At 49.2% G+C, this 14,923-nt stretch overlaps 1 protein-coding gene across 2 annotated transcripts in view; it reads right to left on the bottom strand.

Annotated features, from left to right (window-relative positions):
* The window catches only part of LOC115094495, a 128,347-nt gene extending 113,984 nt beyond the window's left edge, over positions 1 to 14,363 (bottom strand). For both annotated transcript variants that reach the window (XM_029607606.1, XM_029607607.1), the window contains exon 1: positions 14,163 to 14,363. In XM_029607606.1, coding sequence (XP_029463466.1) covers positions 14,163 to 14,321 — 159 coding nt within the window. In that variant the 5' untranslated portion in view covers positions 14,322 to 14,363. The remainder of the gene's footprint in view (positions 1 to 14,162) is intronic.
* Positions 14,364 to 14,923: the final 560 nt, after the last annotated feature.

The following is a 14,923-nucleotide window of genomic DNA, read 5'->3' as shown; positions in this document are numbered from 1 at the left end:
CCTACACTGCCCCTTTAAGAAGGGGAAGAGGACACGGGTCTGCCCCTTAGGAAGGGGGCAGGACCTGGAGATGCTGGGCCTGCACACAGGCAGGCCCCGACGTCAGCAGCGGCTCCTGCTGCTGCAGGAGGACCCGAGGGCAGCTCCGGCCACCAGGAAAGACTGGGAACGGCCGCAAAAATGAAGCCGATGTCTGTGGTGGCCTCAGCCGCGTTGAGGCACAGTGGCAAGGCCCGCCGTGCTGGGAAGGCACCCTAATGTCCGCGGCGAAGAAGACAAGTTGCCTGTGGCTCCTGCCGCAAAGAATGTCGGCGGCTCCGTGCCGCGTTGGGGAAGGCAGCATGGGAGGTGAGGAGCCTGCTCACAGGGAGTAGCTCCGCGGGCAGAGTCATAACAACTCGGTGGTGGGAAAAGTAATAGAGTCGCTGCTGAAAGAAAGAATAGTGAACTATCTACAGTCAGAAGAATTGCTGGACCAGAGGCAGCATGGATTCACCAGGGGAAGGTCCTGTCAGACAAATCTGATTGACTTTTTTTGACTGGGTGACTAGGGAATTGGATCGAGGAAGAGCACTCGATGTCATCTACTTGGATTTCAGCAAAGCTTTTGATACGGTCCCGCACAGGAGGCTTTTGAGTAAAATGAGAAGCTTAGGAGTGAGTGCCGAGGTGGTGGCCTGGATTGCAAACTGGTTGACGGACAATATGTGATGTTAAGCGGAGTGCCGCAAGGATCGGTGTTGGGACTGATCCTGTTCAATATCTTTGTGAGTGACACTGCGGACGGGATAGAAGGTAAGGTTTGTCTTTTTGCGGATGATACTAAGATCTGCAAAAGAGTGGACACGCCAGAAGGAGTGGAGAGAATGAGACGGGATTTAAGGAAGCTGGAAGAGTGGTCGAAGAAATGGCAGCTGAGATTCTATACCAAGAAGTGCAGTGTCATGCATATGGGGTGTGGAAATCCGAAAGAACTGTATTTGATGGGGGGTAAAGGGCTGATGTGCACGGAGCAGGAGAGAGACCTTGGGGTTATAGTGTCTAATGATCTAAAGTTGGCGAAACAATGTGACAAGGCGATAGCTAAAGCCAGAAGAAAGCTGGGCTACATAAAGAGAGGAATATCTAGTAAGAGAAAGGATGATCCCCTTGTACAGGGCCTTGGTGAGACCTCACCCAGAGTACTGTGTTCAGATCTGGAAATCGTATCTCCAAAGGGACAGAGACAGGATGGAGGCGGTCCAGAGAAGGGTGACCAAAAAGGTGGATGGTCTTCATAAAAGGACTTATGAGGAGAGATTGAAAAACCTAAATATGTACACTCTGGAGGAGAGAAGGAGCAGGGGTGATATTTATTTATTTATTTATTTAGCATTTTTCTATACCGACTTTCCAATAACAGAATTACTGATCAATTCGGTTTACATTCTAAACAATAACAATGACAAGTCAATGTCTTACAATGAACAGGTTGAATTAACTTGGATTAAGATATATGGGGGTTAATAACATAATTACAAGGTACGGTGCCTAATGTAGGCTGGAGGTTGGGTTTTGATATTAGACTGCCAAAGATCAAGTGAATTTTAGAGAAGGTCTATATAGTTCTCTAGCGTGTTACCACGTAGGGATCATTGGCATGGGTATTCCGCAGGTTGATGTTATGGGAAAGCTTGGTTGAATAACCAAGTCTTGAGTCTTTTTTTAAATGTGGTGGAGCATTGCACTGATCTGAGATCTGATGGGAGAGTGTTAAGTGATATGTTAAGTGTTAAGTGATATGTTAAGTGTTAAGTGATATGATACAGACTTTCAGATACCTGAAAGGATTTAATGATCCATGGTCAATAACAAACATTTTCCGTTGGAAAAAAATCTGTAGAACTAGAGGTCACGATTTGAAACTTCAGGGAGGAAGACTCAGAACCAATGTCAGGAAGTATTTCTTCACGGAGAGGGTGGTGGATGCCTGGAATGCCTTTCTGGAGGAAGTGGTGGAGACTAAAACTGTGAAGGATTTCAAAGGGGCATGGGATAAACACTTGGATCCATAAAGGCTAGAAGATGGGAATGAAGAGAAGAGCCCTGGAGTGCTTGCTGCAATGGAGGCTACTATCTGGTAATTACTCCCCTTACTCAAAAAGCGTTCACACGGTTAATGCAGGCTCCCAACTGTTCTCCTCCAGTCCAAATCCTTTCCAGGATATAGAAACATAGAAATGACAGCAGAAGAAGACCAAACGGTCCATCCAGTCTGCCCAGCAAGATTCACACTTTTTTTTTCTCATGCTTATGTTACTCCTGGCTCTTAGTAACCTTTTGGTTCTATTTCCCTTCCACCCCCACCATTAATGTGAGGTACTCCCAGCTTCTTCTGTGCTTCCGCACATCGAGTATGTCATCTTCCTGATAGATGATGTCCTCTTCTGCTGATAGAGGTTGAGGCTCATGTGTGTTTGTAGAAAACTCAGATAGAATGAGCGGCTTCAGAAGGGATATATGGAAAGCGTTATGGATTCTCAGAGAAGCTGGTAACTGCAAAATGTAAGTCAGTGGTCCCAGGTGGCGAGTTATAGCAAAAGGCCCAATGTAGCGAGGCGCAAATCGAGCAGATGGCAGCTTGAGCCGGATGAATCAGGTACTGAGCCATACCTTGTCTCCAGGTTGTAGCTGAGGAGCTGCTCTGTGATGAGCGTCATAAAATTTCTTGGCCCTTTGTCCTGCCTTTTGAAGAAGGCCTTTGGTGTGCTCCCAAAGCTGGTGGAGTTCTTGCCTGGGCTGCAGGAGACGATACAGGCAAGGGTATCGGTAGTGGAGGTAATGGCTGACATCCATAGACGAGCTGAAAAGGCGACGATCCGGTAGATGCTGATGGGTGTGAATTCAAGGCGAACTCGACCCAGGGGAGCAATTCCAACCAGCCGCTTTGTCTGGAGTTGACATAAGATCAGAGAAACTGCTTGAGAGTACGGGTCGTCCTTTCAATTTGTCCGTTGGCTTGCGGATGGTAAGCTGACATTAAATCCAAAGAAATGTCAAATTTCTTACAAAGGCTTCTCCAGAACTTAGCCGTGAACTGGACCCCTCTGTCGGTGAGGATATGCTTCGGCAGGCCGTGAAGACGAAAGATATGTTTTATAAACAGTTTCACCAATTCTGGAGCTGATGGTAGCCCAGGTAATGCCACAAAATGCCCCATTTTAGAGAAGCGGTCAAGTGACCCAGATGGTATTGTTACCGCAGGACACCAGCAAGTCAATGATGAAGTCCGTCCATGGTTCACTCGGGGCTGGTAGAAGCTGGAGAAGTCCCAAAGGACGGCCGGCCGGAGGTTTCTGTCTTGCACAGGTAAAGCATGAGTCTATGTAGGCCTGTACGTCGTTCTTCATTGAAGGCCACCAGTAATACCTCTGCAGAGTAGCCAACGTACGAGATTGCCTATGGTGACCAGCAAGCAGTGAATCATGGGCCCATTTGAGGATCTTCTTTCTAAGGGTCTGAGGGACCACAGTCTTCCCACATGGGACTGTGTGTGTAGCGGCTAGAACCACCTTTGCAGGGTCGATAATATGGCGTGGTGCATCCGGGACATTCTCTGAAGTGAAGGAACGTGAGAGTGCATCTGCATAGGTGTTTTTGTCAGTAGGGCAATACTTCAGTAGGAAATCGAACCGATTAAAAAACAAGGATCCGCGGGCTTGCTGTGGTTCAATCGTTGTGCATGACGCAGATATTCCAAGTTTTTATGGTCGGTGAAGACCATTATCTGATGTTGAGCTCCCTTGAGCCATGGGCGCCACTCCTCAAATGCCATCTTGGATGGCAAGTAGCTCCTTGCCTCCTATCCCGTAATTTTGCTCAGCTGGTGAAAAGCGCCGAGAGAAAAAGGCGCAAGGATGAAGTGTGTGGGTGTCACTGTGTTGGCTGAGGATGGCGCCAACACTGACGTCGGAAACATCCATCTCAACAATAAATGGTCGTCGAGGATCTGGGTGGCGAAGACAGGGCTCTTTGAGAAATGCCTTTTTGAGCTCTCTGAAGGCATTAACGGCTTATAGAGACCAGTTGGAAGGATTGGCTCCTTTCCATGTCATGGTGGTAAGAGGTGCAGTAAAGGTAGAGTAGTGATGAATGAATATTCGGTAATAGTGAATCTGAGAAGGTGTCGGAGAGCCTTGAGACCAGTGGGTTGGGGCCAGTCCTGGATGCTTTTGGTCTTTTGTGGATCCATTTGGAATCCTCTGCTGGATACCACATAGCCCAGAAAAGGAACAGACTCTTGATGGAAAGAGCATTTTTCCAATTTGGCATAGAGCTGATTATCGCGTCACCTCTGCAGGACTCTAACAATGTCCACTTGATGGCTCTGTAGATTCTGAGAGAAAACCAGTATGTCGTCTAAATACACTACTACTTCGGGACATGCTGTACCAATGTGTATCTCATTCATCATATTTTGGAATATGGCCGAAGCGTTACAAAGGCCAAAGGGCATGACCAAGTATTCAAAATGGCCGTCACGGGTATTAAAGGCTGTCTTCCATTCGTCTCCCTGACGTATGCGGACCAGATTGTATGCCCCACTGAGGTCCAGTTTTGTGAATATCTTGGCTCCTAGGAGCCTATTGAAATGTTCGGAGATCAATGGCAAAGGGTATCTGTCCTTTAAGGTGATTTCATTTAATCCACAGTAGTCTATACATGGGAGAAGGGATCCATCCTTCTTACCCACAAAAAAGAATCCGACTCCGGCAGATGACTTGGAAGGCCGAATGAATCCTTTTTGTAAATTTTCCTGAATATAGGTCGACATGGCCTCAGTCTCGGATAGAGAGAGTGGGTACTCTTCCTCTGGGGGGCTCGAAATTTGGATTCAAGTTAATGGCACAGTCAAAAGATCTATGCGGTGGTAATATGTCTGCTGCCATCTTATAGAACATGTCCTGGAATGAAGAGTATTGAGGCGGTAGGCCCAGAAGAGAAGTGGTGGTTGTCATGCAAGACATGGGGGTTACCTTCTCCAGGCATTTTCCATGGCACGCTGCGCCCCTGTTGTGATAGTTCAAGGGTACTCCAGTTGAACTGGGGTGAGTGCGCCTGCAACCATGGTATCCCGAGCACTACCAGATGGATTGCTTTATCCGGGACTAAGAAGGAAATGGTCTCAGAGTGAAGAGAGCTAGTAGGCAGGCAAATCGCCTGGGTGGTACAAGAGACCTCTCCTGGTAAGGGTTAGCCGTGTATTGAGGATAATAATGGCGGCATGGGAGTCTGAACTGTGGGAATTCATAGGTGCTCTACGAGTCTTCTGAGTATGAAATTACCCCCAGCACCAGAGTCCACCAGTGCAAGAGTTTGAAACTCTAGAGTCCCAGAGATAATCGAGACTGGTAAGGTCAGTAGAGGAGCTGGAGAAGTTAGACCTAGGAAGAGTCCTCCGGCGGATCCTAGGTCTGCAAGTTTCCCAGACAGATGGGACAAGAGTGAACAGCATGGCCAGGTTGTCTGCAGTGCATACAGAGAGCTAATCTCTTTCAGTAATGCCTCTCCTTGGCTGTTTAGTGGTTGCGGCCCAATTGCATGGTTTCTTCCTCCTCAGAACTGGGTACAAACGTGGTTTGAGTCACTGGTGCTGGACGTGAGCATGGAACTCCTGAAGCGGGTTTCTTAGAGCTCTTTACCTCCTGCGAGTGTTCATGCAGGCGACAATCAATTTGCCCCACGAGGTCAATGAGCGAGTCCAAGTTGTCAGGAAGTTCACGTGCTGCCAATTCGTCTTTAATGCGGGAATTAAGACCTTCTAGGAAGATGGCCTGCAGGCAACCCAAGTCCCAGTGAAGCTCTGAAGACAATGTCTTAAATTCAATAACATAGTCCGAGAAGTGTTTAGCACCTTGTTGTAGATGCAGAAGAGCTGATCCTGCGACAGTCTTGCGAGCCAGGTCATCAAACACAGACCGAAAAAGAGCAAGAAAGCCAGTTAAGTCGTTGAGGATAGGATCATTACGCTCCCAAAGGGGTGAAGCCCAGGCCAGGGCTTTTCCGTCTTAAAGAGACAGGATGTACGTGGTCTTGGCTGAAGTATGTAGGTTGTAGCGAGAACTGCATGCAGCACTGGTTTAGAAAGCCCCCTACACAACAGGGGATCTCCTGAAAAGCGAGTGGGGGCTGGAAAGGGCACGGAGGTTTGTGCAGGCACCACCTGATGTGAAGAAACATTCTTGTCAGGCGTAGAGGTAGAATTCAGTCGAGAACTCATCTGATTAAGAGCATTAGCCAAAGTTTCTAAGTCCTTCTGTTGTTCAGCTAGACGATGGGCCAGGCCAGGAATGGCCTGGAGGGCTGAGACGTGTGCCGGATCCATGGAGTTAGCAATCTGTTATGAATTGGTAAGGTTGTGAACCCGGGGTCGAGGTGAGTGATGACTCCACCCACAGGGAGGAGTCCTGTGGGGACTCACACCAATAGGCATGGCCTCCACAGCATAAGACACAGCTGTAGGGAAGACTTTATTGAGGCAGGAAAGATAGCAGAACCTGCAGAGCGGGGATGTAAACACAGTTCTGAGATGAGATGGTAATCCCAGCAGTCAAGCTCCGGTAGTGGTCTGCAGAGCGGGGTACCCCGGAGAGTTCCTCTGGAGTGTAGAATACCTTGCAGATGCGGTAGTGGCCCGCAGAGCGGGGTACGCCAAGGATACCCTGCGGTAGATGGTCAAAGCAGAGCGGGAGTCTTGAAGAACTGCTGGAAGGTGACGATGCACTCTGCAGCACAGAGTGGGCTGAAGAGAGTCGCTTAGGGAAGAACGGTAGTGGCCCGAGGCACGGGGTACGCCGTAGGGATTCCCCAGCACGATGGAAGTCGTGGATATACTCACATGGAAGTATAGGCAGAGTCCTGAGTAGTAGATTCTCCAGGCAGGAAGGCCCTCTGAGGAGCGGATAGCCAGGTCGCGGAAAGGCCCCCGAGAAGTGGGTACCTAGAGCATCTAAGTACAAGATACACAGGAACAAGTCCCAACGAAGTGCGGAATTGAGCAATGATGAAACTCCTTGCTAACTCATAGAAGGAGAGGGCCGAATGCTTTAAATACCCCAGCAGGATGACATCATGCGGAGGGTATGCCTCCGAGGTTCCCGCCATGATATATACAAAGGAGGCCCTGATGCACGCGCGCGTGTGCCCTCGATTATACCGGATTCAAAATGTCGGTCGGCAGCACCCACGCCGTCCCGGGGACGCCGGGGAAGGCGGTGTTTGCAGGCGGAGACTGCCATTCTTCCGTGGAGAGCTGGAGCAGGGAAAAAAAGAGGTGAACATGAGAGGTCGCAGCCATCTGCGACTCATGGGCGCAACACAAATAAACGTGGGGGTAGCTTGCTTATTATGGCGGTTACTACCCTAAACCATTTAAGCCTGATACATCACTTTGAATGCATATACAGCGTTGCTCTCTGCTTCAATGGCAGGGGGAAATGTGGAAAAGAGGATTTGCATTCACACAACATCCAACAAGGCATGGATCTGTGCAGTCTGGGTAAACAAGCATCAGGGTAACTTGCTTGATGCGGCAGTTACTACCCTTAACCATTAAGCCTTATGCTTGCCTTTGATGCAACTCCAACATTACTCTCTGCATCAATGGCAGGGGGTGGCAGGAAATTTGAATCAAACAGTTACCAACAAGGGCCCCGAACTTGGTGGTCGTTGAAACAGATAAGTATGGAAAAATGTGTGGGAGCTTGCTGGGCAGACTGGATGGACCAATTGGTCTTTTTCTGCCGTCATTTCTCTGTTTCTATTTTTACATTCACTGCACTGGTGCCAACCAGAAAACTCTGCAAAAAAGACATTTGTTGTTAGGCCTGTTGTAAAATACATTTCATTTGGGCTTGGCCATGAGTAAACTGAATAATAATGATAATATAGTAAACCTGTAATGATGTATTTTATGTTTACATTGCAATCTGCTTAGTGCTGCTGTATCCCTCCACAGAAACTACATGACAACAGAATATGTCCCTTCGGTCACACATGTAGGAGAAAACATCAAATATAGACTAAAATAAACAGAAATGTGCAGACAAAAACTGAACTGGAAACTGGGGACAAAAACTGAACTGGAAACTGCATGCAGTACAACAATGGAAAAATAGAAATGCCATCATTCCTCATAAAACAATAAAATCAAGAAATATAACATAAATTATAATAGTAAAACTATACTAATAGAAAGAATAAATATTTCAAAATGGCTGATGAACAGGACATCAACATTTTTTTAAATGTTCTCAAAAAAAACAAACAATAAAATATTTCAAAACAAGGCACATGAAATAACATTCATCAGTTAGATCTAATAAAAATTTAAAAAATTCCCCACTTTCCATGCCTGATATCTTTTGATTTCCAGTCACCCTAAAATTGTTGTGGATTGGGGGGGCGCACAAACTTTATCCTCTCTCTCACATATACTCGCATGTCCATTCTCTCTCACACATTCACTGTCATATACACACACATACATACTCTTATACACACTCACAACCTTTCTCTCAGACATGGACGCACTCTCTGGCTCTAAGACCCTCTCTCTCTCTCTCTCTCCCCCCACCCGCCCACACAAGCTCTTACTCCCCGGATTCTGTCATATATACACACACGCTCTCACTGGCTCCCTCACATACACACACAAACACACACACCCAGGCAAGCTCCCATTCTCACACAGACAGAACCCAGGAAGGCACCCATTTATTCACCCACCCACACCCAAGCAGTAACACATACACACCCACACACAAGCTCTCACTCCCCACTGAGAGACACAGGGTCTCACCTCCCCCCCCCCCCACTGACACACTCACAGGCTCTCACCCTCCCACCGACACACACATACATACATACATACAAGGTCTCCCTCACCCACACAGCCTCTCACCTACACACACAGGCTCTCACCCCCCTCCAACACACACACACAAGCAGTCACCCATCTACCCAGGCAGGCAGTCACCCACCCAGACACACTCACAGGTACACACACACACACACACACAGAGGCAGTCACCCACACACGCCCATAGGGCCTAGGCCTTTTTCTCAGCCATCGCGTCCTCCTTCTCTTATGTCATTAGTTGTGGGGTGGGCAGCTGCCGCAGGGCCAGTCTCGTGGCAGCAGGAGATGACGTTGGGATAAACGCGACTCCTGCTGCCCAGGGTTGCCACTGAGTGGGTCGGGCGGGGGGTTGGTTTATCCCTGCCCGATCTGATGTTTGACTTCGGAGAAAGGGTGAGGCGGCGGCTGCAGTAGAAGAGTTTTGGAGGGGCACTTTTTGCCACTCCTAAATTCTGCCACCTGAGGTCGTTGCCTTACCCTGCCTCATGATAGAACCGCCCCTGATCGGATCAATTTGCTGTTACTGCCAATGGCAAGTGAATTAGCACCTTTGCTTTTACTCTTTTTTTCAAGCTAGGTTCTGTAAAGTAGAGGTTGCTGATTCATTCAAACATCATCAAAAAATCGAGGAGACAGAGCAGCAAAGACTAAAGGGGCTTAAGTCTCTGGCATTGGGGTTCATCTCAAGAAATAAAGGACCTACCGCCTGCTGGAACCTTGGCAGACCCAGAACCCACAATTACACACACACAGCCCATGTAAAGGTGGGAGCACTGCAAACCTCCAGATCCAGTCTTCCTATCAGGAAAAGAAGGATCCAGAGAGAAAGCAAAGGAACCAAGAAACGGACAAGCTCAGGTTCTGAGGTCTGGAAATAAAGTTGCTGCAGCCTGCTATAAGCTCCATATGTGTTAGATCAGTGGTGGGCAAACTATGGCCCACGAGTCAAATCCAGCCCTTACAGGTTTTTAATCCAGCCCGCCTATCACTGTTTTACTCTCCATTATGTGCAGCCTGCTGATGCTCTGATCTGTCTGCCCGAGTGTCCAACATCATCATCAAAGGCCCAATTATCACCCTTGATGATGCTCGATGCTTGAGCGGGCAGGTCAGAGCTTGGACGCCAGCAAGGACGGACTCCGTTCATTGGCATTGGCAGGGTTTCTACCCCTGGCAGTGAGGAGAGGCCCCCATGCTGCTGTGAGGAGAAGTGGTGAGTAAGAGAGGGAAGCAAGGGAAAGTGGCGAGGATGGTGAGCATATGAGTGAAATGGAAGGGACATGAATGAGTGGGAAGGAGAGGGTGAATGACTGAGAAGGAGGTGGTGAGAATTAGGGAAGGGAGTGAGTGGGTGGGTGGGGGAGAGGGGTGAGTAACTGAGTGGGAAGGGGGTGATAATGAAGGTGAGGGGTGAGTGACAGAGGGGAGTGAATGGGAGTGAGTGACAGTGGGAGGGGGAGGAATGGGAGGGAAAAAGGGAGTGAATGGGAAGGAGTGACTGAGGGGTGAGTGGGAATGAGGGGTGAGTGATGCAAGGGAAAAGGGGGAGTGAAAGTGAGAGGGAGTGACAGAGGGAAGGAAAGAGATTGAGGGGGCTGAGTGACAAAGGAGGGTGAATGACTGAAAGCGAGTGAGAGCGAAGGGAAAAGGGAGGATGTAGAGGAGGAGAGTGAGGGTAGAAGGGTGTATGAGTGTGTGTGAGTGAATGAACTTGTGGATATGAGAGAGAAAGGAGGAAGATTAGGTGTTCCCTCCTCTCCTTCCCCCCTACAATCTCAGGGTGACTGGAAATGAAAGATTTCCAGGTATGAAGGGGGGAGGGGTTAAATCCTTATTAGTTTTAATTATTGGGTGTTTGATGTGTCTGCTGTTTTGAAATATTTGATTGATTTTGGGGAAATGTTTAAAGTTTTTCTTTATCCTCATTCTTCAGTGCATAAGAGTCTGGCTTTTAGGGTTTCCGGTCCAGTGTTTTGTCTGCACCTTACTATTTATAATTTATGGCTGCACTTGTGACTGAGGTGAGAGAGTCTGCTAGCTAGGAAGACACTTCCTTCCTGTTGGGTTGAAGGTTTTCCAGATTTTGGTAAAGGCTGGGATCCATGATTGAAGGGGCTCCTTGAATGCTAGAAATGATGGCTCTTAAGCTGCTGGATGCCTGGAGCCAAGTGGTGGGGATTTGATTGCTCTCTCAAGCACCTGCCGCGCCCCACCCCCCAGCGCAATAACTTGTAAAGTGGCTGCAGCACAAAATAGTTTGCCCAACCCTGCATTAGCTAAGGTATGAAATGGCACACACCAAACAATCCTCCTCAGGGAATGCGCTGGTCCCATGGGTAGTGTTTTGAATAAAAAAGCTCTGCCACCTGCTGGAGGACAGCACTTGAAGCTTTTCTAGCACCAACAGCCCCGGAGCTCCCTGGCGCCGGCACATGGCCGACATGTGAGACTTTACACTTTGACTCTAATCCCTGTCACACTGTGATTCCCTAAATAGGTCAACATGTTTCGCAAAGCTGTGTCAGGATAATCCACACTATATCGGGCTTGGTAGTGTGTCTGTCAGTCATCGCAGATGTTCTCCAGCCCGATAGATGGTGCTATAATATATCCGCCTTGGAGCGCAGGCGGCTCCCTGGACGCCTTGGAGCCTCAAACACACCGCAACACCAGAGACAAGAGATACTCCGGGGGGAATTCTGCTGCGGCCAACACGGGACAGGATGAAAATAGCTGAGGAGACCCTGGCATGCCGCGAACGGAGCGCATCCCGCGGCACATGCTCCGTTCACGGCGAAGATGAAGGCCCGGCGCGCCCTTCGCAGCGAAAAGGGAAGGCCCCGTGTGCTGCGATCGGCACGCCCGAGCCTTCATCTTCATTCACCGCAAACAGACCGTGTGCTGCAGGACGTGCTCTGTTCACGGCATGCCGCGGACTCCGCTGCTATTGTCTGCTGAACGCGAACATGGAAAGCCCCTGTGTGCTGCAAACGGCGCGCCGGCCCTTCATCTTCGCTGCCAACGGCGCGGCTCCCGCGGCATGCCGGTGAGAGACAATGTGTGTCGGAGAGGGGAGGGTGGGAGAGAGCAAGAGGGTGTCAGAGAGACCATGGGGCGGGGATGCCGGTGAGAGAGAACGTGTGTGTGAGGGGGGGTGACAGAGAGCAATGTTGGTAAGAGGGGGTGGGGAGGGTATGACAGAGAGCATGGGAGGTAACAGAGGGTGGGTGGGGGGATGCTTGTGTGTGGGTTTCAGAGAAAGGGAGCCTATATGAGAGGAGGGGAATGCCGATGAGAGAGAATGTATGTCGAGGAGGGGAGGGTGGGAGAGAGCAAAAGGGTGTGAGAGACAGCATGGGGGAAGATGCCAGTGAGAGAGAATGTGTGTGTGAGAGAGGGGGTGACAGAGCATGGGGGGGGAGAATGCCAGTGAGAGAGAATGTGTATGTGAGAGGGGGGGTGACAGAGAGCATGGTTGGTGAGAGGGGGTGGGGAGGGTGTGAGAGAGAGCATGGGGGGATGCCGGTGAGAGAGGATGTGTATGTGAGAGAGGGGAAGTGACAGAGAACATGGTTGGTGAGAGGGGGGTGGGGAGGGTGTGAGAGAGAGCATGGGGGGGATGCCAGTGAGAGAGGATGTGTATGTGAGAGAGGGGGAGTGACAGAGAGCATGGTTGGTGAGAGGGAACTGGGGAGGGTGTGAGAGAGAGCATGGGAGGTAAGAGAGGGTGGGTGGGGGGATGCCGGTGAGAAAGAATGTGTGTGTGAGAGAGGAGAGGGGTGTGGGGGAGTGCGAGAGACAGCTTGGTTGGTAAGAGGGGGAGTACACAGGATGCTTGAGTGTGGGTTTCAGAGAGGGAGCCTATATGAGGGGATGTGTGTGTGTGAGAGAGTGAGGGAGCCTGTATGAGGGTGTGTGTATGTGGACGGGACACTCTGACAATGAATTTCTAGGAAAATTCTGCTCAAAACAAGAGATGTGCCAATAAAAAGGCTCGCCGCCCTGGCATAGAAAGGGTACAGTTGCTTGTTCACATATACCTAGCTATTTACACATTGAAATTACCTCTAAATAAACCTCCCAATAGCCTGGATATAGTTTCAAAAGATGCTTATACAGATCCTTAAAGTCTTTTGCTGAAAGGTTCTCATGCTTTGATTCCTAAATGGAATATAATTTTGCTTTTTTAAACAAAGGAAATGAAACGGCAGATTTTAACGCATATAGCTTACGAGTCTTTCATACAAACGGCTCACCACAATAAATTGTAATAAAAGCCTTCGCTAATCAGTTCTTTATTCAAATGTAAATGCGCTGAATGCTGTCCTCAGCTTGTCTCCAAATGTCATTGAGCCGTTTAACCAAACGTTCATGAACCTAATCGGGCATCTTCACAGAAGCATTTAAAATCCTATCAGGCATAATGGGGATTACCAGCAAAATCTTAAAAACGCCGTTTTGACCCAACGAGAGCATGGTATCATCAGCCAAGCGTTTTGAATTCTTGTATATTCACTTAATCTGGCTTGGAAATTTCATTTGTTGTTAACAACTGTGAGCTGCCGTTCACGTTGCCACGCTGCTATCCGGAGTCTTCCTGCATAACGTTTTATTAGTGCCACTACCTTTTCATCATCATTTTTATGCAGATAACCAGTCAGCTTTTAAGTGTATGTTTGGGCGTTTCATTTTCACTTTTATCTATAGATAATTCAACACCCCTTGGTCTTTTTTGATCTTTGGAATCTACAGTGTGATTCCCTGCCACACTGTGACTCTCTGATCCCTGCGATCCTGTCACACCGTGATTCCTGTGATCCCCTGCCACACTGTGACTCTCTGATTCCTGCGATCGTGTCACACTGTGATTCCTGCGATACTGTCACACTGTGATTCCTGTGATTCCCTGCCACACTGTTACTCTTTGATCCCTGCGATCCTGTCACACTGTGATTCCTGTGATCCCCTGCCACACTGTGACTCTCTGATCCCTGCGATCCTGCCACACTGTTACTCTTTGATCCCTGCGATCCTGTCACACTGTGATTCCTGTGATCCCCTGCCACACTGTTACTCTCTGATTCCTGCGATCCTGTCACACTGTGATTCCTGTGATCCCCTGCCACACTGTGACTCTCTGATCCCTGCGATCCTGTCACACTGTGATTCCTGCGATCCCCTGCCACACTGTGACTCTCTGATTCCTGCGATCCTGTCACATGGAGGGTCTGAGCTCTTCTTTTATCCCTGCCTTGTTTCTTACTTGGGATCGGAGGGGCAGAGCTGCCCTTGATCGCTCCCCTTCTTCACTTCGAGCTGAGGGCCCTCCACTGCTCCCCTCTTCCCTCCTGAGGGAGCCTTCCAGTTTCTTCCAGATAATGCAGAGGATGAGGATGAAGACGGCGAGCAACAGGTTCCACATCCCGGCTCCCTGCTTCGGCTGCCTCAAGCCTTCAGTCCTGAGTGCAGGGGCGTGACCAAGACCGTCCCACCCAAAGTCTGGCTAATGAAAGGCAGGACCTTGCCCAGTGCTCACACACCTTATTTATATGGTCCAGAAATAGATTAACCAATAAGCAGTCTCCCGGCGCTGCAAAATTCATGACAAGTAGCAAAAAATAAAATAAAAATGAAAACTTCCGGTAAAAAGCCGTGAGAGTTCCGTCGTGAGACAGGAGACGTCTGAAGCCACTGATGCCTTGGCACAGCCTCTGCGGGGCGCTCGGGTCCCTGGCAAAGTAATGGGCCACCAAGTTCAAAGCAAAAGGCAGAGAAAAAGTGGCTGCCTGGGAGGTGGAACCCTCCCCCTGCAAGCCGCTTGGCCGGGACTTAGATCGGCCATGTGCGCCTGTAGAGCTCCCCCACATGGCAATCCTGAGGTGAGGGCGAGGCGGAGCTATGGGCTGAGGATGCTGTCAGACGGTGGATTTTTATTTGAGTGGAGTGGGGTGGGGAGGCAATATCCTGTCCGCTTTTTCTACATCAAGGATAGGTATTCAGTATGGAACTTTGGAAATAAATATG

Source organism: Rhinatrema bivittatum, chromosome 6 (genome assembly GCF_901001135.1).
Source record: "Rhinatrema bivittatum chromosome 6, aRhiBiv1.1, whole genome shotgun sequence".
NCBI lineage: Eukaryota > Metazoa > Chordata > Amphibia > Gymnophiona > Rhinatrematidae > Rhinatrema > Rhinatrema bivittatum.
The sequence above is the reverse complement of the archived record's forward strand: the minus strand, read 5'-3'. Positions and strand labels throughout refer to the sequence as shown.